The 22,171-nt window shown below is 44.7% G+C and overlaps 2 protein-coding genes across 2 annotated transcripts in view; both read left to right on the top strand.

The window, feature by feature from the left end:
* Positions 1-577: 577 nt before the first annotated feature.
* Positions 578-22,171, top strand: part of LOC138947951 (uncharacterized) — a 99,354-nt gene continuing 77,760 nt past the window's right edge. The window contains exons 1-3 of the mRNA XM_070319475.1: positions 578-696; positions 3,116-3,253; positions 11,923-12,052. Coding sequence (XP_070175576.1) covers positions 11,957-12,052 — 96 coding nt within the window. The 5' untranslated portion in view covers positions 578-696; positions 3,116-3,253; positions 11,923-11,956. The remainder of the gene's footprint in view (positions 697-3,115; positions 3,254-11,922; positions 12,053-22,171) is intronic.
* LOC138948310 (uncharacterized) overlaps positions 13,045-22,171 on the top strand; it is a 49,898-nt gene continuing 40,771 nt past the window's right edge. Inside the window, exons 1-4 of the mRNA XM_070319821.1 lie at positions 13,045-13,126; positions 13,581-13,583; positions 14,426-16,155; positions 20,663-20,887. Of these exons, the coding sequence (XP_070175922.1) occupies positions 13,045-13,126; positions 13,581-13,583; positions 14,426-16,155; positions 20,663-20,887 (2,040 nt within the window). The remainder of the gene's footprint in view (positions 13,127-13,580; positions 13,584-14,425; positions 16,156-20,662; positions 20,888-22,171) is intronic.

Raw genomic sequence — 22,171 nt, 5'->3', positions numbered from 1 at the left:
TTTCGATCAATTTTAATCGCAAATTGAGGGCGTGACAGTGCTGCCTCAACTTTCACAAAAAGCCGGATATGACGTCATCAAAGACATCTAGCGAAAAAATCATACCCATGCAAGAACTCATTTTCATGTGAAGTTTCAAGAAGATCGGTCCAGTAGTTTTCTTGGAACCGCTCTACACACAAACGCACACACCACACCCTCATCTCGATTCCCCGTCTATGTTAAAACATTTAGTCAAAACTTGAGAAATGGTTTTTTTGTTTTTTTTAAACATTTGTCAAGTTTTGACTAAATGTTAACATTCCCCGTCTATGTTAAAACAATCAGTCAAAACTTGACAAATGTTTTAAAAAAGACGTCGCGGTATAACCTTCGTGGTTGAAAACGACGTTAAACACCAAATAAATAAAGAAAAAGTTTGTTTTTAAAAAGCCAACTATTTTAGCAGCTTTTGGGGGTAAAATTCTAGAAGTTTCTCAAAAATATTTGCTCAATATCCTTCAAAACACACACACACTTATACACGCGCATTACAAGAACCAACTCCCTTTCGATACGGAGTCCAGTCCCTGATCCACATTTTCTAGCAGTGAAAGTTGTGTCGTCACATCCTGTAAAGTCTGACTCCGGATTGCAGATCGGAAAAACTTCGTAAGCCAGGACAAAATGATCAAAATGTTTAACAATTCAGCAAAGGTAATGTTTGAGAAGAGTTGCATTTGTTATTTCGATGCACTTTAGTTCTGCGGGTGTGCTTTTCTAAGAACATAGAGGCTGCTCGATTACAAACGGGGAAGATGTATCATGTAGATCACCTCATGTACTGATGTAGTGTATTAAACTAGGTTGTGGCATAGATATCCCTTGAGGCAATACACATAGATCTATGGTTGTGGCTACATCCACGGGTCCGTGCCTCGAGTCCCGGTGCTATATCCACGGCACTGACCCAAGGGACGCTACTCTCGCCCAACATTTTCCTGCTTTCGGTTCGGCACTTCACTGACATGACTAGGACGTCAGCTGTCAGATATCAAAGTCAAAATTCCACTTTTAATCAAAAGTTAAACTTCATGAGTGGTATACAGCGTCCAAAGATCGATCAGCAGCACTTTCCCCGCCTTAATACGAACCTCGTTAGCTAAACTTCCATGTTTATTCGGGATTTGCATTTTCCTAGTTTGTGGTGATTTTTGATACAATGTGATGCATGTGTCGCTTTCTCAAACGCTTTCTATTTAAAGTGAGTGTTGTCGATCTCGAAGAACGTTTCGAAAGTTGTTTATGAGTGCGCTCCTCAAAGGCTTTCAGTTTGGTTTGTAGGATGTCAAAAGAGTTGAACGTTTCGCCGACACAAGTCGTTTCTTCCCCCGCTTCCATCTCAACAATATGGCGCCAACTGTGCCAGCGCGAGGCTACGACTAAACTGCCGAGTGAATCCAAACGATTCCGAGTGGTTTCGAGCCAGTGCCGTGGATATAGCATGGGGACTCGAGGCACGGACCCGTGGATGTAGCCACAACCATTAAACTATTATCTCACTCCCACAGTCTCGGTTCCAGCCCTATGACACGCTATGTATTCTATTCGGCCTTGAACTAGTTACTAGCTTGAGCTGAACGTCCAGGGATAAGTCGATCGTTTTGGCATTCACAATCAGTTTCATTCCACACTGTTTGCTTGTAAGGTCTACTTTTTCCCAACTCCTAGTCCTATGCATTTATTATGACTCTTTAACTATGACTATGAGCAGCCGTGCATTGCCATCCCAATAAGTGAACAACCAATGAACCATTGAACCGTTGAAGTTCAACTTGAACCATCATATACATGATCAGTCGACGATGAAGACAAGTTTTGGAACTAATAAAAGAAGAGTTTTGTGGTAAAAGCGGGTATAATAGTGTCTACAGTGGAGTTGTATGTTGGGCAGGTATAAATATTAGCAGTCTTGTCAAACCATTGTTTGTCAAATCGAGCCTCAACACGGTCACATTGAAGTTGAAGTTGAACATGAATTGTCACAGAGAGGGCTTTCTGGGCGCAAAGTATACCAAAAAGGGCGCCCAAGAACTGTTTTCTGTGACTGCCTGTTCTGAGTCTGACAAAATCAAACCACTTGTGCCTGGGCTGCTTTAAGTTAATGTGTTCCTAACATCGACCCCAACTTGGCAAATAAAAATGTTACGCAGTATGCAGCTGTGAAACTGAAATCTTGACAAATAGCCATTTTAGTTTTACACAGCAGCTGTAAAACTGAAAGCATGCAACTCTCAGATTCAGAATGTCATTCTTATGTCTGCCTGATATTACATGTATTTAAACCCACACAGTCGAGTTATCAGCCTTTTCTACTTTATTTTTGTTGGCTGTTTAACTGGTTTTAATTATCTGCAAGAGGAATTAGATATTTTGGAAAATATGAAATGCGAATGGTGGCCATAATTTATATTTTGTTGGTATTTACTTCCTCTTGCAGATAATTAAAACCAAACATACGTAGACGGGTACATATAAGGATGTAGGCTAACTGTTGAAGTGTTACCCTCCCCACTGCCAGGTTCCAATTAGTCACTGTATGTACCTTAATCAGAAAAAACCCACTAATTACTTTATTCATTAGCGACGCGACTACCATGTTTGACCCAGTTATAGTTTACTTATAGAAGTTATACACTGAGCTTTATATCAAAGGCAAGTGCAGAGTCTTTAAAGAACACAACGGTACCACAATCAAGAGAACTGGTCAAGAAACAAATCTCGCACTAAGCAATTGAAAACTGTGCCTTTTGCAGGTATTATTTGACTTAACCTCCCCCTTAAACTCATGAACAAATTTGCTGCATTATAAAATTATTAATATTATAATACATTATATTTACTTTTATTACTGTTGCATTGATGTACTGCTTAAAATTTAATGTTTCTAGAATTCTACAAATTATGCAAACATGCCAGACATGGTACTGATTGTTGGATCTATTTTGATATTGCTGAATATGATTATGATAATAATTAATATGAAGCATGTGCTGTTGAAGATAAAGAAATAAATCTTGACCTGCATTTTCATTTGCTTCTTCACTGTTGTTTAATTACTATGATTCAACCACAGTGAAGAAACAGCACGCCTTGGAAGACTGCAGAACTTTTATCACGGCACTCTTGAGACTTGACAGTGACACACTGGGTGCAGGAAAGGGAGACTTACACGGAAAGTCAGTATCTCCCGATTGACACTTTCCGTGTGCAGGTAAATGGGATCCTCGCTCATTGTAACATTGCGTCACAGGTCTTCTTAAACCTATGTGTAGTGCTGAACTTTTTCCAAGACATGTAAGTTGTAACGCATGACAAAAATCATACCAGGTCAAGGACTCCAGTCTACTAGGGTCCATGATTTTGTCTTTGGAATCACTTTTTTTATTTGAGGCATTTTACATTAAATTTGTATCCATGCAGCTGCTGATCACTGGAATAGTTGCACCTCCTTGTCCGAAATAAGTTGCATAGACACCATGTACCAGCTTGATACATTCTCTGGTGTGAAAATGTAAGTGGTTGCAATGTACTTTTGCTGTACAATGGACAGTGAAAAGAGCTACCGGGTGGAGCCGGGTTGATAGGTCACCCTTCCTTATTGCTAATTGTACCCTAGGGAGCAAGAAACTTGCAAGACCAAAACTGTCACTTCAGTAGGAACTGTGCCATTGACACTTGAAAAAATGTCTCCTTGATACAGTTCCTGTTTCTACTGACAGTGACAGCATGAAGCCTTGGTTCAATTGGCAATAAGGTAGTTCCATCTTTGAGGATGACTGAAAAGAAATCATACTGAACATTACAAACTAAAAATCGGTTTTTAAGTTTTGCATTGATTTGCAAATTTGAGATGCAGTTTATGCAGACCTTGCGCAATGTTACAATGACAATAATTTTTCTTGCAAAGTAGTTGTGGAGTGACTGCATACTGCTTTGCTACTTATTGCTTGTGTATGCAGTTTGTTAATGGTGGTTATGGCAAAATTCATGTGCATTGCTATTTTTACTTGTAAGTTGATGAGTTTATTAATATTATAATAGTTATAATATGTATTGTTATACATACATGTACAAAAGTAATCAGTTGTAGAGGGATCTACTTTTGAATAATTGATCATCTTTTTGACGGTAGATCTGCAAATGGCAGTGTTTTGCATTGCCACCACTTAACAAAACCAAAGATTGGATTATATCAATTAATAATGTTATACATTATGATTATCTGTCTCAATCCACATGCGTGCAGTTTTACAGAAGATTGGGTTTATAATGATTTGTAATTATTAGAGAAATTATGTCTCTGATAATTTTCTTTGGCTACATCTTCTGAAAACTGCACAGTGCAAGAGAAGGTAATGGGTTTAGAATAAGAATTAAGATGTCTTATTGTCTCATCATAGTGAGCATGTTGAGCAACACAGACCCCCATTAGAATGCAAATCGAGTTCGAAGCATGCCTTTTTTACACACCTGTGTGGAAAAGCATGCAGATGAATATTTTTAATAGAGGCAAGCGTTTGTATTGACTGACACTGGGTATCAACGCTTCAAAAGTAGGTCACACGGTATGCCCTCGACAGTCTCTTCTTCTTCTTCTTCTTGGCGTTCGCAGAGGTTACACAATCAGTCCAGCACTGGTGATAAATGTTGTCGTTTTCTCCAACTCCTGTCGACTGCCGTATAGTTTGGTCTGCAAGGGAGTTGGTGACGGCCACACTTCTTTTCGTTCCTCATCTAGTAAGGGACATCGCTGTAAGATGTGTTCCGCTGTTTGGTCCTCTTGACCGCAGGCACAGGTTGGTGATGGCGCCAGCTTGAACTTTCGGTTCATGTGAGCATTGAGCCTGTTGTGGCCAGTACGCAGCCTGATGAGGTTGACTTGCTGCTCTCTGGACATTGTGTGGTAGTCATCTCTGTTTGTCCTTGGCCTCATCAATGCCTTGATGATTGTCTTCTGCTCACTAAAGCTGACACTGTTTTCAGGTTGGTCTTCCACGGCTCCTTCTTTTGCCAGCTCATCTGCCCTTTCATTTCCTGGTATCCCACAGTGTGCTGGTATCCACTGGAGGACAACTCTTCTGGTTTGTCTGACCATCTGTAATGCTTTGGCCAGCTGTGGGAGTTTGTCGTTCTCTAGGGCCTGAAGGACTGAAAGGGCGTCCGAGAGGAAGACAACTTGGTAGCAAGGGTCTGCGGAGTCCTGAACGAAGGAGGCGGCCTGCATGAGAGCTTCTGCTTCTGCTTTATAGTTTGTGCAGTGTTTGCCAGTGGCAACGCTGGATGTAGCTGTATGTCCCCCAGGGAACTGGATGAGAATGCCTGCACCTCCATTGAGCACGGCGTTAGTTGCTGATCCATCGGTGTATACATGGATCCACGCCTCTTTTGGGTACTGTTCGTCGATCAGGGCTAAGATGAGTGCCTGTCGAGCTGTGTCATTCTGATCTTCTCCTGAGGTAACATGTGGAACACTGGTGCAGATCTGGATGCCTGGTTTCTCTGTTGCCTTGGGGGTTTCCTCTTCTTCTTGAGTCAGAGGTAGAGTGTTCTGTGGAAGGACTTCCCTGTACTGTCGAGAAAGTCTCTTGCTCTCGTGTACAAAACTGCTCCGTTTAAGCCGGTTCTTGGTGAGGTTGCTCAGTCTGTGCTTCATGGGGTGGTCGGGTAGGCACTTGAGCTTCTCGGCCTGTACCATAGTCTTGGCTTCTCTTCTCTGACAGAGGGGTTGGATGGTGGTAAGCTTCTCCATTTCCTTGATGGGCGTGGATTTCATTGCACCGGTGATGAGTCGGAGGGCCTGGTTTTGCACACGGTCAAGGGTCTGCAGGTTTGTCTTGGCTGAGGTTGACCACGCTGTGGAGCCGTACTCGAGGTGGGGTCTGATTGTTCCCTGGTATACTGTCTTCAGTATCTTCTCGTTCGCTCCCCAGGTGGTACCTGCCAGCTTCCTGAGTATGGCTAGCTTGCGCCGGGCCTTCGTCTCTGCCTGTGCAATGTGTGGTTTCCAGGTCTGCCGTCTACCAAAGGTGACACCAAGGTATGTTGCTTCTTCATCCTCTCTCAGAGGAGTTCCACCAAGCCTAATGGTTCCGGCTTTCTGCTTTGGCGACAGTGTGAATAGGGTGGTGGAGGATTTCTCCTTGTTGATAGAGACGCACCAATCTTCTGCCCATGCGTTCAGCCTATCTGCCGCTTGCTGCATTCTGTAGGTGGCAGTACTTGCGTGCTCCTCCTTGCACCAGATCACAAGGTCGTCTGCATAGAGAGCAGCTTTGATCCCCTTGGGCATCTCAGACACCAGATCGTCGATGAAGAGAAGGAAGAGTGTGGGGGAGAGGACTCCGCCCTGAGGGACGCCATGACGAAGGAGGAACTTCTTGCTTTTGGTCTGGTCGACGTTAACTCTTGCCCTGCGGTTATAGAGGTAAGAGCGAATCCACTGGTACATGTTGCTGGACACGCCTTTCCTCAGCAGTTTTACAAGGAGTCCATCTTTCCAGACCTTGTCAAAGGCCTTCTGAAGATCTATCCAGGTGACGAAGACCAGCTTCTGTTCCTGAAAGGCATCTTCAACTTCTTGCGCCAGGTAAGTGACCTGATCTTCAGTGCTGCGGAACTGTCGGAATCCAGCTTGTTCAGGGGCGAGGAGGTTCCTGGATTCCAGGTACCACCTGAGGCGCTCGTTCACAATTCTCTCCAGGGTCTTCACAACACAGCTGGTGAGGCTGATTGGGCGATAGCTGGTGGCCTTCTTTGGATCCTTCCCTTTTTTTAAGATGGGGATCATGATCGCTTCTCGCCAGAGTTGTGGTAGCGATCCTTCTTGCCAGCTGCTGTTGAAGACCTCGAGTAGCTTGTTCTCTGCTGCACTACCAAGGTGGGTTAGCATCTCGTTGGTGATGCCGTCTGGGCCAGGGGACTTCTTCGCCTTTGACTTTTTCAGAGCTGAGTGCAGCTCGTGGAGTGTGAGTGGTTGACTCATGGCGTCCACTGTCGACTGTCTGGCAGGTCTCTCTCTTTTCTCTCTTCTTGCTTCTCTCTGTTTCTCGGGGCTAACATGGAGGTTGCTCTCAGCTGCATAGCTTTCAGCAAATTGGTTGGCAGCATGCTTTCCAGTTAGCACCTTCCCGTTCTCTTCTAATGTGATCTTTCCTCTGCTGGTGTTCTCATCATTCAACTGCTTGGTGAGCCTCCAGAGCTTTCTGCCATCCTTCTCAAGGTTCAGAGAGCTTGTTTTCTCTTGCCAGCTTCTCCGTCTTGCCTGTAGCTTCTTTTTGAGAAATTTGGCTTTGGCTTCCTGGAGGCGGATGTTGTTGTTTTGTGACGGGTTGACTTCTGCTTCCCTTCTGGCGTCTGCCAGATCATCATCCAGTTCCTGCAATTCATTGCTTCAGTAGGGCTTATAGTCTCTCCTGGCACCCCTGGGAATGGACTCACGCGCTGCTCTGAGGATGCTCATGTTGAAGTCCTTCGCCACCATGTTGATGTCTCGACCCTCGACTCTGATGTCTTTGGTGAGTTCGCTGGTGCGGTGTCTAAAGAGGAACCAGTTCGCTCTTTTGTAGTTCCACCGTGGGAAGGAAGCTTCAGTGCAGGACTCCATGCCCAGGGTCAAAAAGACTGGCCGATGGTCACTTCCACCTAGCTGTTCTCCGACCTCTCTGCTGGTTAGCTGGTGCATGTCTTCCGTGCAGAAGGCTAGGTCAGGAGTTGATGTAGTGTGCCATCTTCTGGAGTAGAATGTAGGGCAGTCAAAGGGACTGTTCAAAAGGATGAGACCTTTGTCGTCCTGCCAGTTCTCCACCTCTTCTCCTCTCCGATCCAGGTGGACATATCCCCAACTCTGTGAATGACTGTTGAAGTCACCCACCACGATGAAGTTGGAGGCCTTTGCGGGGATCGTGTCAAGGGCGAGGTGTCTATCATTGGGGCAGTAGACGTTGACAAGATGGAATTCTGATGTCTTCGTCTGGATTCGAATCACCTGATATTCGGAGTCCTCCATGTGCGTTGATGTTGTTCCTGATGAGGGTCAGGATTCCTCCTTTGCTTCGGTCTGTTCTGTCGGACCTAAGGCATTGGTAGCCTCTCACTTTGAAGGACTTTTGGGGTGTCAGGTGCGTCTCCTGAATACAGCAGATGTTGATGTTTTTCTCATGCAGGATATGCTCCAACTCTGTCTTCTTGTTCAGGATACTTTCTGCGTTCCAGTGCATGACCTGAAAAGGTCGCTGCTGACTGGGTTTCTTCCTGGTTGTGGTGGTGCCAGTCACTTTCCTCCCGCGTCCCCTGGCGTGACAAGACGGACGGGAGGGACCTCCAGTAGTTGGGGCTGGGTCCCTTTGAGGCATGGGACCCGACGCTGCTCCACCCTGGGGGGTCCTCAATGGGCGAGCGCCATTTCCATCTGTGCTGGTTGATTGTGTCATCATTTGCGTAAGTGCGTGTACCCGTGGTTTGTTAGAATGCGCCGTGCGGCCCGGGTCCTCCGTCTTCAGCATTCGGGGTTTTCTGTCGGGGTTACCTCACCCTTTGCTCATGGCCCGTACGTCCTACCCTGAGAGCACAGGGGGGAGGATTTTCCGGGATCCCACCCGGACTCGACAGTCTCCATACACTCCGTGAAAACATTTATACAGATCAATAAATGAATTTTTGTTACAGGGATATAATTGAAAACAATCGATCACGTAATGTCCTGTATTAATCTGCAAGCTTTTCAAAACACTTGATCGATTGATATGTGTGATGACCTACATTAGATTAAAAATAGGTCATAGACTGATGCAATCGCTGGAAGGTTTTCTCATTGCAGCAAGTTCAAAGAAAGCTGAAGTTACTTCTGGAAAAGCTGCCCAAGTTGTCCATGCTGTTGTCTTGCCCTTTGACGAGAAAAAAGACACGGTGTCACATCCTGTTAATGCGTGGAAAACTGACAAGGCATTCGCCTTCTCAGGCGGAAGACTACCAGCAATCTTGTGTGCAGCAATGTGGTGAAAATGCTTCCCCGAACCAAATGATACCCACAGCTCATTACCATGCCACTTTTCAGCGAAATAAATGGCAAGGACAACAACGTCAGTGTCTGCAGTTCGTATCGCGATTCTTCTGTGTCCTTGTGCAATACAGTGTGCAGCATAAAGAAACATGCGTGTGTCCGCTTCTTCTTGACTGCAACTATCAATGGTGGACAGGATAACATCAGGGGAAGAGCAGAGGACTTTTTCTCCACATGTAGCAATGACAACTTTGTCCGTGACCTTCTGGCGGATCAGTTCTCTTGCGAGAAACTGGAACAAATCTTCTTTGTTGCCATCGTTTCGAAGGAAGCTCATCCAGTTCGATGGAATTGGGGAAGTTGGAGTCACTTTCTGTCGCTGCCCATGGCCACGTATCCGCCGTGTTGAGGACTTGAAGCTGTCAGGAAGGTAGATATCCCAGACAACATCCACTCTTGACACGTTTTCCAGCTGAGAAAGCACGTATGGTATAAAGACGAAATCTGCATACTCCTGAAACGTGCGTCATGTCTTTGGAGATACAAGCTGAACGATGAAAGCACCATCAAATATCCTGGCATCAACTTCTGCAAATGCATTCTTTGGTCGAGTGTACGTGGGAGTTTCAGCCCACGAAAGCAGAAGAAGAAGAAGAAGCACTGCTCATGTGCGTGGTCAAGCGCAATGGATCAGAATGGCCGCCGGGTTTTGTTGACGACAAATGCACCCAGGTAGAAGGCTTGATACACAGCTGGAATCCTTGTCAACAGCTGACACATGTCACGCAGATGCACAGAAAGCCACCGCGCATATAGTGTATGTGGTCCAGTGCAAAAACCCATGGAAATCAGAACCGCCAGTGCTTGGCCAAACTGATCAAAGTTTGCAGTCCAAAGTGTGAAGACAAGCTGCGGTACGTTCAGTTCAAGCTGCAAAAGCTCTTTTCATGGTTTCTGTAAAGTGATCGGTCCACGTGGCGCAGTGGTTAGCGCATCGGACTGCGGGCCGGGAGATCGTGGTTCGAATCCCATAAGGGGTGCGTGGGTTTTTCAGGCTTCGGTCGGCTCCTACCCAGAGTGGAAGTGCTAAAGTTCCAATGGGAAGGCTGGGATCACACAGCCGAGTGTCATTCATTTCACGAATGCGATTGACTAAAAAAGCGTGAAAATAAACAAACTTGTCTCGATTCTTGTGACCCTTTCTGCCCAGGGCTCTTATGGTGACCTTGGTCCCAGTGTTCCTGTTCCAGCCATCCCTGAATATTCTGCTGCCACCCTGGGATGCTCCAGGGGGGTCGACGGAAGGACGCAGTGGCGGTTTGCTCTCTGAGGAGACGCTCACTCAGTCTGGCTCCGCGACTCAACAGTCAGTGTTGTAAGTAGAGGACTTAGTAGGTAGCAGTGCCTGTGTCTCTGGCCAGGAACAGGACCAATACTGAACACCGTCGAAGTGACTCAGCAGCAGTGCAGTGTCATCTTCCGAGGGTAGCCTAAGGCAGCCGCCTGACATCCTTCCCTGGAGTGTCTGTAAGATTTGTGAGGGTGTCCAGGTGCCTGACCAACACTGGGGGCTCATGGATTCGACAAAGTCTGGCGGCGGAACGAAGTTCGGGGGTGGATGTTGCAGTGAGTGCTGGGACGGGGCGGCGTGGGAGCATACTGGGAGAAGGCACAAGCGTCGGAACAAGCAAAAAGAGGATCAAACAAACAAACAAAAAATGAAAATAAATACATAAAAAAGATAAGGAAAGACAAAAAAAAAAAAGGGGGGGGGGGGGGGGGAAGAGAGAAGAGGAAAAAAAAAAAAAAACAACCTTGCAAATATCTTGCATCTATTAAAATTCGAAACGAGGGACTCATGAAGCACTAGTTTCAGTACAACAACTGTCTCGAACTGTCATAGCAATCTGAAATTGGTCAACATGCTCACTATCACTGGGATTTATGGGAAGAAGAGTCCACTTGTTTCTTCAGTAATTTTTTTTTTTATCATTTGACATATTTTTATAATTTACCATATTTTCTGGTCTACAAAACATTTTCTATATATATTAATGAGAAAAATCCCTAATGGGGAGCTTCTGATTTAAATATCTAGGCACACAAAAAAACAACGTTTTGAAGCGAGGGTTGTTTTGTGATCTATTGTGTTGTACAAGACACACAAAAAAGTGAAAAATGGACACGGATGTCAAGTATACTATTACTATATTAAAGTCTTGCAGTCCACAAGAGACCTACATCATTATTCATGATACTACAGTGGAACCCCCCTTTAAAGCCATATGTCCTCGATGACTATACAGGCTAATTGCTTTACCAACAGCTGGAGACATGCTAAATTAAGTTCCCTGCAAAATATTGTGGTCTAGGACCCCTTCAATGTTGAGATATGTTAATTTTCATTTTGATCTGGATCGTCCTATTTATAGATTTGGCAACACATGTAACGTTGATGCAAGGGAGCTAACACCGCGGCTTTGTTGACATCCTCACTTTTTCAGAGGCTAGAACAAGCTGTAATGCATGTATTATGGTCCGCGCATGGTGACATATCGTCATTATATGGTCTTATGGTGCGTTTGACATCGATTATGGGCAAACTACACTTTGTAAACACGGGAGCGCGTACATATGCCTTTAAATACCTCCCAATTAAGACACCCTCCATTTTATATAGTTTAAGACCTTGTTTTCTCAGACTTTCTATTATTAAACTGATTTTCTCAGATTTTATAAGTCTTATAAGGGAGGTTCCACAGTAATATATATCTATATCTATATATATAATACATAGACCACATTTTTCTAATAACACTCTTTGACTTTAAAGATTTCTCTGAGGCTGGTTGTCTGTTTTACATGTATGCATTTCTGAACAGGTGTTGATTTCTGTGGCGCCATCTTTGAAGCGTCATGAAGCGAGCCAGGAAGCAAGGACACGGAGATGGGTCACTCCCTCCTCCTCCCAAAGTGCTTGCCACTGCTTATGCTGCAGATGACTTTGGCCAGGTATGTTTTGAGTCCTGTGATTTTTGACTCACATGCGAAGCAAAAGTGAGTCTATGTACTCACCCGAGTCGTCCGTCCGTCCGTCCGTCCGTCCGTCCGGACGTCGGACGTCCGGACGTCCGGAAAACTTTAACGTTGGATATTTCTTGGACACTATTCAGTCTATCAGTACCAAATTTGGCAAGATGGTGTATGATGACAAGGCCCCAAAAAACATACATAGCATCTTGACCTTGCTTCAAGGTCAAGGTCGCAGGGGCCATAAATGTTGCCTAAAAAACAGCTATTTTTCACATTTTTCACATTTTTTCTGAAGTTTTTGAGATTCAATACCTCACCTATATATGATATATAGGGCAAAGTAAGCCCCATCTTTTGATACCAGTTTGGTTTACCTTGCTTCAAGGTCAAGGTCACAGGAGCTCTTCAAAGTTGGATTGTATACATATTTTGAAGTGACCTTGACTCTGAACTATGGAAGATAACTGTTTCAAACTTAAAAATTATGTGGGGCACATGTTATGCTTTCATCATGAGACACATTTGGTCACATATGATCATGGTCAAGGTCACTTTGACCCTTATGAAATGTGACCAAAATAAGGTAGTGAACCACTAAAAGTGACCATATCTCATGGTAGAAAGAGCCAATAAGCACCATTGTACTTCCTATGTCTTGAATTAACAGCTTTGTGTTGCATGACCTTGGATGACCTTGACCTTGGGTCAAGGTCACATGTATTTTGGTAGGAAAAATGTGTAAAGCAGTTCTTAGTGTATGATGTCATTGCTGTCAAGGTCAAGCATGTGAGTCGTATGGGCTTTGCCCTTCTTGTTTATCAATATTTAGAGGCCTACTTCGCTTCATTTTTTATCAAGACCGAGTGAATATGGCGTACAATAGACGCCCGTGTTCGAGTTCACTTTCAAAATGTGTCCGTTACAACATTGCATGAACTGATTGTGTGTTTATTTTGCAGGATGAGTTCAGCATGGGAATGGGCGGGGGAGCATATTCCAAGCATGGTGGCCTGGAAGGGGGCATGTCGTTTAAGGATGGAGCATTCTCCACAGGTAAGCGTCTGTGTCTGTAATGTAAGTTGTAACACCTTTAGTTACGTAGTGCATGAAACTGGCTTGAGAAGTCTCCTTGGAAATTAAAGTTTTAAGAGGAAAGGCACTGTTTTCCAAACAAAGAAAGAATGGGGGCTGATAAAAAATTTTCCTTGAAGGAAAAAATCAATGTTTCTGAGTCCATTTCCACATCCATTTATTTTTTTTGGTCGACTTTGTAATTTAGCTGCCAGCAGAGACCATCAAACTGCTCTTAAAATGGCTTACTTTGGTTTGCTCTGCCATGAGGGTCCTTCAAAATGTCTTGAAACTCAAATGTTAACTTTTGTGTTTGCTCTAGACCATCATCAAGTTTTTCATACATTTGACTAAATGGATGTGCAGCCTAATGAAGCTATATATATTAAAAAAAAACATGATCATTTACTGCATAAAATTTGCAAACGTACCCCAGATGGTCAGTGATATATTAATACCAGAACAAGCAAAAGACTATGTTTGTTTGTTTCCTGGTTAATTTATACCATGTCTCCTCAAAATTGCATGTCACTAGAAGTAGAAGCTGAAAAAACAAACCATATTAGAAATTCACTGAGGGGGTTCCACAACGCACAAAACGTAACATATTCCTGGTCGTGTGTACCGTCGATACTGTTTTCAGAAAATATTCTGCCAGATCTTCACCCATATGATGCAAATTTACTGAGTTAATCTAAGTATTCTAACTGACTATTATGTTTTTGTTATGGGCTCAGAGAGCTTCCAGCAGTTCTCATTTTAACAATGAGCGTTCCAAAGATCATGTGTGCTTGAGGATTTTGCCTTTCCGTTTGGAAAGCAAGAATATAAACCATTGATCTGGTCTTTGGACCCTCTAGGTAGAGTGTGAGAGGGGAGCGTGTACATTCCCCTGCGCAAGACTTTGTTTTTTGTCTCATCAATTTCATTCTTTCACTAACTGTACGCTAGCGGTAAGGCGTCCGCCCCGTGATCGGGAGGTCGTGGGTTCGAACCCCGGCCGGGTCATACCTAAGACTTTAAAATTGGCAAACTAGTAGCTGCTCCGCCTGGCGTCTGGCATTATGGGGTTAGTGCTAGGACTGGTTGGTCCGGTGTCAGAATAATGTGACTGGGTGAGACATGAAGCCTGTGCTGCGACTTCTGTCTTGTGTGTGGCGCACGTTATATGTCAAAGCAGCACCGCCCTGATATGGCCCTCCGTGGTCGTGGGCATTAAGCAAACAAACAAACAAACAAACTGTGCGCTCCATAAATTGAAACCCTGTTACAATTCCCCAGGAGCTTCGAGAGGAGGAGGAGGGTCACTATCACTGACAAACAGACTCGAAGCCCTTCTCGGACCCACTGCTACCGCTACCCTCAAGTCTCTCAATCTTCCCCCAAAACCCCCAACGGTCCTCCTGAAGGAGGAAATGGCGCAGTCGGGTCAATCCTACAACTACGGACAAGGGATGGAGATGGAAGGGGGATCAGGCTACGACTATGATCAGAGTGGTGCTCAGTTTAATAAGGGTCAGCAGGGGTACGATCAGAGCTATGGCTATAATAAGAGCGCCACGTATGGTGCAGACGCTAGCAGGAGCAACGATGCCAGCGGAGGGCAAGGCTACGATGCTAGTGTGGGGGGAGGTTATGGAGGGGGGACGGAGTTTGGAGGAGGAGGGGGGATGAGGTATGGAGGAGGAGAGGGTGCTGTAGTGAAGAGAGGTCGTGGAAGAGGTCAGGCTAAAGGGGGGCAAGGTCAGGGCCAAGCCAGGGGTCAAGTTCAGCAGAGGGGTCGTGAAAGGGGCCAAAGCTTCCAGTATCGGGGAGGGGATCAGGGTGCTGGTGGGAATCAGGCTCCGAGAGGGAGAGGCAGAGGTCAAGGCGGCTTTGGACAGCAAGGACAAGGTCAGGATAACAGGGGTCGGGGAAGAGGTCAAGGAAGGAATTACTCCGGGGGTGATGGAACCAACAACTATTCTAACTACGAAGAGCAAGATAACACGTACTGTAGTTACGACTCGCAAAACCAGACGCAAAACCAGACGGGTGATCCGGATCCAAGCAGAGGGGGATATCAGAGTCCGGGCAACGGGGGTCAAGGCGACCAAGGGGGGCAAGGTCAGGGCCAAGCCAGGGGTCAAGTTCAGCAGAGGGGTCGTGAAAGGGGCCAAAGCTTCCAGTATCGGGGAGGGGATCAGGGTGCTGGTGGGAATCAGGCTCCGAGAGGGAGAGGCAGAGGTCAAGGCGGCTTTGGACAGCAAGGACAAGGTCAGGATAACAGGGGTCGGGGAAGAGGTCAAGGAGGGAATTACTCCGGGGGTGATGGAACCAACAACTATTCTAACTACGAAGAGCAAGATAACACGTACTGTAGTTACGACTCGCAAAACCAGACGCAAAACCAGAAGGGTGATCCGGATCCAAGCAGAGGGGGATATCAGAGTCCGGGCAAAGGGGGTCAAGGCGACCAAGGGGGGCAAGGTCAGGGCCAAGCCAGGGGTCAAGTTCAGCAGAGGGGTCGTGAAAGGGGCCAAAGCTTCCAGTATCGGGGAGGGGATCAGGGTGCTGGTGGGAATCAGGCTCCGAGAGGGAGAGGCAGAGGTCAAGGCGGCTTTGGACAGCAAGGACAAGGTCAGGATAACAGGGGTCGGGGAAGAGGTCAAGGAGGGAATTACTCCGGGGGTGATGGAACCAACAACTATTCTAACTACGAAGAGCAAGATAACACGTACAGTAGTTACGACTCGCAAAACCAGACGCAAAACCAGACGGGTGATCAGAATCCAAGCAGAGGGGGATATCAGAGTCCGGGCAAAGGAGGTCAAGGCGACGCGAGGGGCAGAGGTCACGACAACCAGAGGGGAGGGGGCTTTGGGAGAGGCAGCACAGCGGGTCTTGTGCAGGCCGTTTCAAGGGGGAGGGGTGGCCCAGCAGGCAAGCCCACCCCTCTAATGGACATCGTGGTGGACAGTGCGTACATCTGCAAGTCTTCCAAAACATTAAATGTCGCTCTGAGTCCAGAGGTGAGTTGTTTCACTCTGCATTTTACTTTGTACAATTTTTTGTTATAGTTTTCTTGTGCTTAAAAGTTTGAGGGCAGAGAGAGAAAACAAGTCGCGTAAGGCGAAATTACAACATTTAGTCAATCTGTCGAACTTACAGAATAAAACTGAACGCACTGCATTTTTTTTTGTCACCAAGTCAAAACACCTTCGTCAATCCACGCGGCAAGGAAGTTGCTCATTTTTTTTCGTGCAGCACGAAGTGAAACTGACATGCAAGAATAGCGAAATAGTGTACTGCAGTAAGCAGGGAACTTTCTGAGCTTGTTTTGAATACAACATATTATATTTATATGTTTTTGGAATCAGGAAATGATAAGGAATAAGATGAAATCATTTTTGACTCACATGCGAAGCAAAAGTGAGTCTATGTACTCACCCGAGTCGTCCGTCCGTCCGTCCGGACGTCCGTCCGGACGTCCGTCCGTCCGTCCGGAAAACTTTAACGTTGGATATTTCTTGGACACTATTCAGTCTATCAGTACCAAATTTGGCAAGATGGTGTATGATGACAAGGCCCCAAAAAACATACATAGCATCTTGACCTTGCTTCAAGGTCAAGGTCGCAGGGGCCATAAATGTTGCCTAAAAAACAGCTATTTTTCACATTTTTCCCATTTTCTCTATAGTTTTTGAGATTCAATACCTCACCTATATATGATATATAGGGCAAAGTAAGCCCCATCTTTTGATACCAGTTTGGTTTACCTTGCTTCAAGGTCAAGGTCACAGGAGCTCTTCAAAGTTGGATTGTATACATATTTTGAAGTGACCTTGACCCTGAACTATGGAAGATAACTGTTTCAAACTTAAAAATTATGTGGGGCACATGTTATGCTTTCATCATGAGACACATTTGGTCACGTATGATCAAGGTCAAGGTCACTTTGACCCTTATGAAATGTGACCAAAATAAGGTAGTGAACCACTAAAAGTGACCATATCTCATGGTAGAAAGAGCCAATAAGCACCATTGTACTTCCTATGTCTTGAATTAACAGCTTTGTGTTGCATGACCTTGGATGACCTTGACCTTGGGTCAAGGTCACATGTATTTTGGTAGGAAAAATGTGTAAAGCATGTGAGTCGTATGGGCTTTGCCCTTCTTGTTTTATCGATTTCTTAAATAATAATCGAAGTACTAATCAACCTATTTTTGTTAATTGTGATCACATTTTAAAAGTCAACATGACATATGTATATATTTTTAGATTCAAAATTTACTGAAGAATACAATGCAATCAATTTTAAATCTGTTTGCGAAAAATCGATTTTAATGACAACTTTAATGAGCAAACTCATTAATTAACTTTTAAGCCTCTAAGCTGAAATACAATACCAGAGTTCAGGCTTTGTCAAAGATTACTTGACCAAAATGTAAACCAAATTGGTTGAAAAATGAGAGCGTGACAGTGCCGCCTCAACTTTCACAAAAAGTCGGATATGACGTCATCAAAGATATTTATCCAAAAACAAAAAAAAATGTCTGGAGATATAATACTCATCCTTGGGGATGAAGCTACCAGGGGAAGGGATTGTGTTGGAGGTGCGGGTAGAGGGGTAGCCCTCCCGGTGCTCCCCCTTGGACCTCCCTAGTCTAGGACCCTGGGTCTTCGCGAGGTGGCCATTGTGGCGTAATCCCTCCGGACTAGCATAACGTTTCCCTATCCCAAGACCGACCGTGCGTGGTCTATGACCACATCCTCTACGAGGTGACCTTATCAACTAGGCAGCGCAAGCCCCTAGGCGAAACACGGCGGATCTAGAGGAGAGAACCTCGATAAAAAATTTGAGCTGCCATGAAGACGGAGCATGTTGGCTGAGGACAGCGGGCAGACCTTCTGTGCCGACACCCATCTACAGGAGAAAACCAGGCATGCACGCATCAAACCCAACATGGCCTGGCCATACTCATGAACTCTCATGTTAAGTTTCATGAAGATAGGTCCAGTAGTTTCTGAGAATCGCATAACACACACACACACACACACACACACACACACACACACACACACACACACACACACACACACACACACCACACCCTCGTCTCGATTCCCCCCCCTCTACGTTAAAACATTTAGTCAAAACTTGACTAAATGTAAAAAGGTTTGACTTTCACAGGCACTGTAGGGAATAAGTGGGTGGAACTGCAGGAAAATAAGTGGTTTGATGCGAGCTCTGTTTTCTTTATTTGGTTTTCAACCACGAAGGTTATATCGCGACGAGGGAAAGGGGGGAGATGGGATAGGGGAAAGGGGGGGGGGGGGGGAGATGGGATAGAGCCACTTGTTAAGTGTTTCTTGTTCACAAAAGCACTAATCAAAAAATTGCTCCAGGGGCTTGCGACGTAGTACAATATATGACCTTACTGGGAGAATGCAAGTTTCCAGTACAAAGGACTAAACATTTCTTACATACTGCTTGACTAAAATCTTTACAAACATTGACTATATTCTATACAAGAACCACTTAACAAGGGTAAAAGGAGAAACAGAATCCGTTAGTCGCCTCATACGACATGCGGGGTGCAGAGAAATAAGGATGTGGAAAAGAAGACTTTTGGTAAGTGAAATAAAGGTGATGGATCCAGTCAGGTAGAAATAAGACAAGAAAAGAATTGGAAAACTGCAGGGAATAGTAGGGAGAGTTTTCTTGGAAGGAAATATAGGTGAAAGGACTGGTAAGGCAGAAATAAGACAAAAGAAGAGAAGAAACAGAACCGTTAGTCGCCTCTTACGACATGCTGGGTAGCATCGGGTAAATTCTTTCTAGTCCCAACCAATATGGGACTCCCCCTAACCCGCGGGGGGTGTGGGCTCTGTCATGGTATGAAAGATAATTGTACCTTTTGTGCAAATGTCTTGTTATTTTGTTTTATTTGTTTGTCTGGATTTAGGTCAAAGCTTGTTGCCAAAAGCTATGACTATGAGTGAGGGGAAAATTTCAAGAGCATTAATTTTGTTTTTCTTTTTGGGATTGGATTTGGAGGACAAATCAATTTTTCATGCAAAGTAAAGGAAACTGCTTGAGACAGCAGGATAACAGAGACCTATTTACCCTTACTATTGTGAAGTAATTTATTACATTGTGATAAGATGTTGGGCAAGAAATACTCTGTTTGTATCCAGACTATGACTTTTAAATGTGCGTGGAATAAGGTTGGCTTTGCTTATGTTGGTAACCACTGGTCAGATTCCTCATTTTGGTTGGACCATTTCTCGATCAAATGTTGGGATTGAACAGGTCTGATAACAGCTCTGTTCTTTATGTTTTCCCCAACAATAGATTTTAAAGGCACAGTAAGCCTCCCGTAAACCATCACAGATACGGTCAGGCTTTTACACACAGTACAAACACCCTTTCATTTAAACACTCACCGATTGAGAACATCCTAGGTGCCCTCCGTAAAGAGCGAACAATTTTCAAAGAATTTTTTTTTTGCGTGGTTTATCTTACCCCTGAGCCATCGTGAACCCGTGTGATCCAGTTTCCCTTTTTCACAATGTAGTCGTCAGTTAGTCATTTGAATGCGACTCGATGTGAGCTTATCTACAATAGCACGTTTTTATGCACGAAACAAACGACTGTGGTTCACAAGAACTCTAGCGATGGCTTTTGACTGTTGAGAGGAACGGCGATATGCATAAACCGTCGTCTGCTACGACCCTTGCGTGACCCTGCTTCCAGGTTTTTCTTTTTTCAAACTTTCACAACTTCGAATTGTACTGATCTTGTCTTGATGAAAAAAGAATTCTTTTATGATTAAAGAATGTTTGTGTAACAAGCTGTCAATTTATTATTTAGATTTTAAAAGTTAGGTCTAGCGCAAAAACGCACCACGGTCCAAAAACATTCTGATAATCATCGATCCACGGCTATGGCCAGTTTACATCGATAGAATGAGACCCGAAGGGAAGTAACTCATTTTTGACCTGAGTTCAGAATGGGTCCAAAAAAGTGTTCGAGACAATCTGCAAAATTAATTCTTTAAAAATTGCTCGCTCTTTACGTAGGGCACCTAGGATGTTCCCGTTTGGTGAGCGTTCAAATGGAAGGGTGTTTGTACTGTGTGTAAAAGCCTGACAGTATCTGTGATGGTTTAAGGGAGGCTTACTGTCCGGGCGTGATTTCCGGTATTGAATATTCATAACAGCCGTCCAGCACCAAAACGAGGCGCCATTGTTGTAGAGGACCAAGTCCACGAAAATAAATTCTTTGAAAATTTCTCACGCTCGACAGAAAGCAGCCAGGATGTTCCCGTTCGGTGAGCGTTCAAATGGAAGTATGCTTGTACTGTATGTAGACGCTCGGGGAGCTCTGTGATGGTTTACGGGAGGCTTACTGTGCCTTTAAAGAGGAGGCTAGGAGCAAAACAGAAAATAAGAGACTGCTGAATCAGTCTCCTCATATGACCCCATGGCTGCTCAATTAAAAAAATAAAAATAAACAATTTGTTTCTCCACAGACGGCTGCCTTCAACCAGTTCCTGGAGTTCTTCCTCACTTGCCCTGATCGCGTGAACTGCATCCAAACTATCGACAACGCTAAGACGGCCAGTCGTCTGAGCGTGAAGGTTGAGTTTGAGACGGAGCGTCTGAGCTTCATCAGCAAGCCGCACTTCACTGGCGTTCTTAAAGTGGGTGGGGTCTTTCTCACCCGGGGGCTGGGGCTGAACATAAAGGCTGTTAAGGTGAGATGAATGAACAAATGCTTTGTCTGTCTTTACCAGGCATGGGCATTGTCCGCGAAATCATGGATTTCCGCAAAAAGGAATTAAATTACATATCTTATCCCAATTCACAAAGAGTAATTTACTTCAGTTTAGTGCTAGAACGCTGAAACTACGCTCCACCCTGGTAGGGGGGGAAGTAACCCTAAAAATAGAACAGCCGTGACGGTCACATGACCACCTCTAGCCAATGGTTACCTCCTACATGCATTACGCATGCGTACTCTTGCCGCCATGTTATTAAATTACATATCTTACCCAACTCACATATCGTCGCTGTCGTCCGCTAACCGTGCAACTGCAGAATCAGTGATTTTACAGGAGCCTCAAAAAACGCGTTGTCGACGGCTGCAACGTCATCCCACATTTGACATGAACTTGTTTCTTATGCTTTACCTATGTGTAAACATGTGATATAATAAAAAAAATGCAAACTATCTAAAATGTTCGTATTATTTCAGTTACACGCTTGACGACAGAAAATCTGACTGAAGTTACACGGTTAGAGTCAAGAGAGAGAGAGCTAACCGTGTAAGTGGTACATAATATGTCAAGAGAGAGAGAAGAGAGAGAGAGCCTAACCGTGTACTCCGTCCCCTAACCGTGTACTCCGTCCCGCCTGCTCGCGTCTCTCATGCACATACACGGTTAGCGTTTACAACATGTGACAAATTAGAGCATTTCCATTGGTCGCAGACACAAGATATTTATAGAAGACATGCGTGAAGTCTGTGATTAGGGTTTGAGATGAAAAAAAAAAAATCATATTTTGTCGGTTACACGGTTAGCGGACGACAGCGACGATATAGCAATTAACTCTAGTTCAGTGCTGGTAACGCTGTACGCATCCCCTTGGTAACAAGGGAAGCCCCTCTAAAAAAAGAGTGACCAATACCCATAAGGCCATATTAATACATACTTCCGACTTCCGTATGCGCGCGCATACGCCGCCATATGCATCATTCCATACTCAGCGAGCAGTGGGACTGGTCGTGTTTTTGTACGCTCTGGCTGTGTTCAGCCATTTGTCACTTCGTCTACGGACTTGGTCACTTACCTCTTGGTATCTTCTTGCTTGTCTTATCGTCTCTACATGTTGAGGTGAGATCTTTCTGGTTTTTTGCTTGTGTTTGTGGGCGTTTTGACCTTAAATTGAACTTGTGAAATTTTCTTGTTTACAAAATTTTTCGTGAGTTGTTTTGGTCATGGCGGATAACGCCAAGAAGCGGCAGTCGTCTAAACAAG

The sequence above is a fragment of the Littorina saxatilis genome, linkage group LG15 (genome assembly GCF_037325665.1).
Source record: "Littorina saxatilis isolate snail1 linkage group LG15, US_GU_Lsax_2.0, whole genome shotgun sequence".
NCBI classification, from domain to species: Eukaryota; Metazoa; Mollusca; class Gastropoda; order Littorinimorpha; family Littorinidae; genus Littorina; species Littorina saxatilis.
This window is presented reverse-complemented; position numbering and strand designations above follow the sequence as displayed.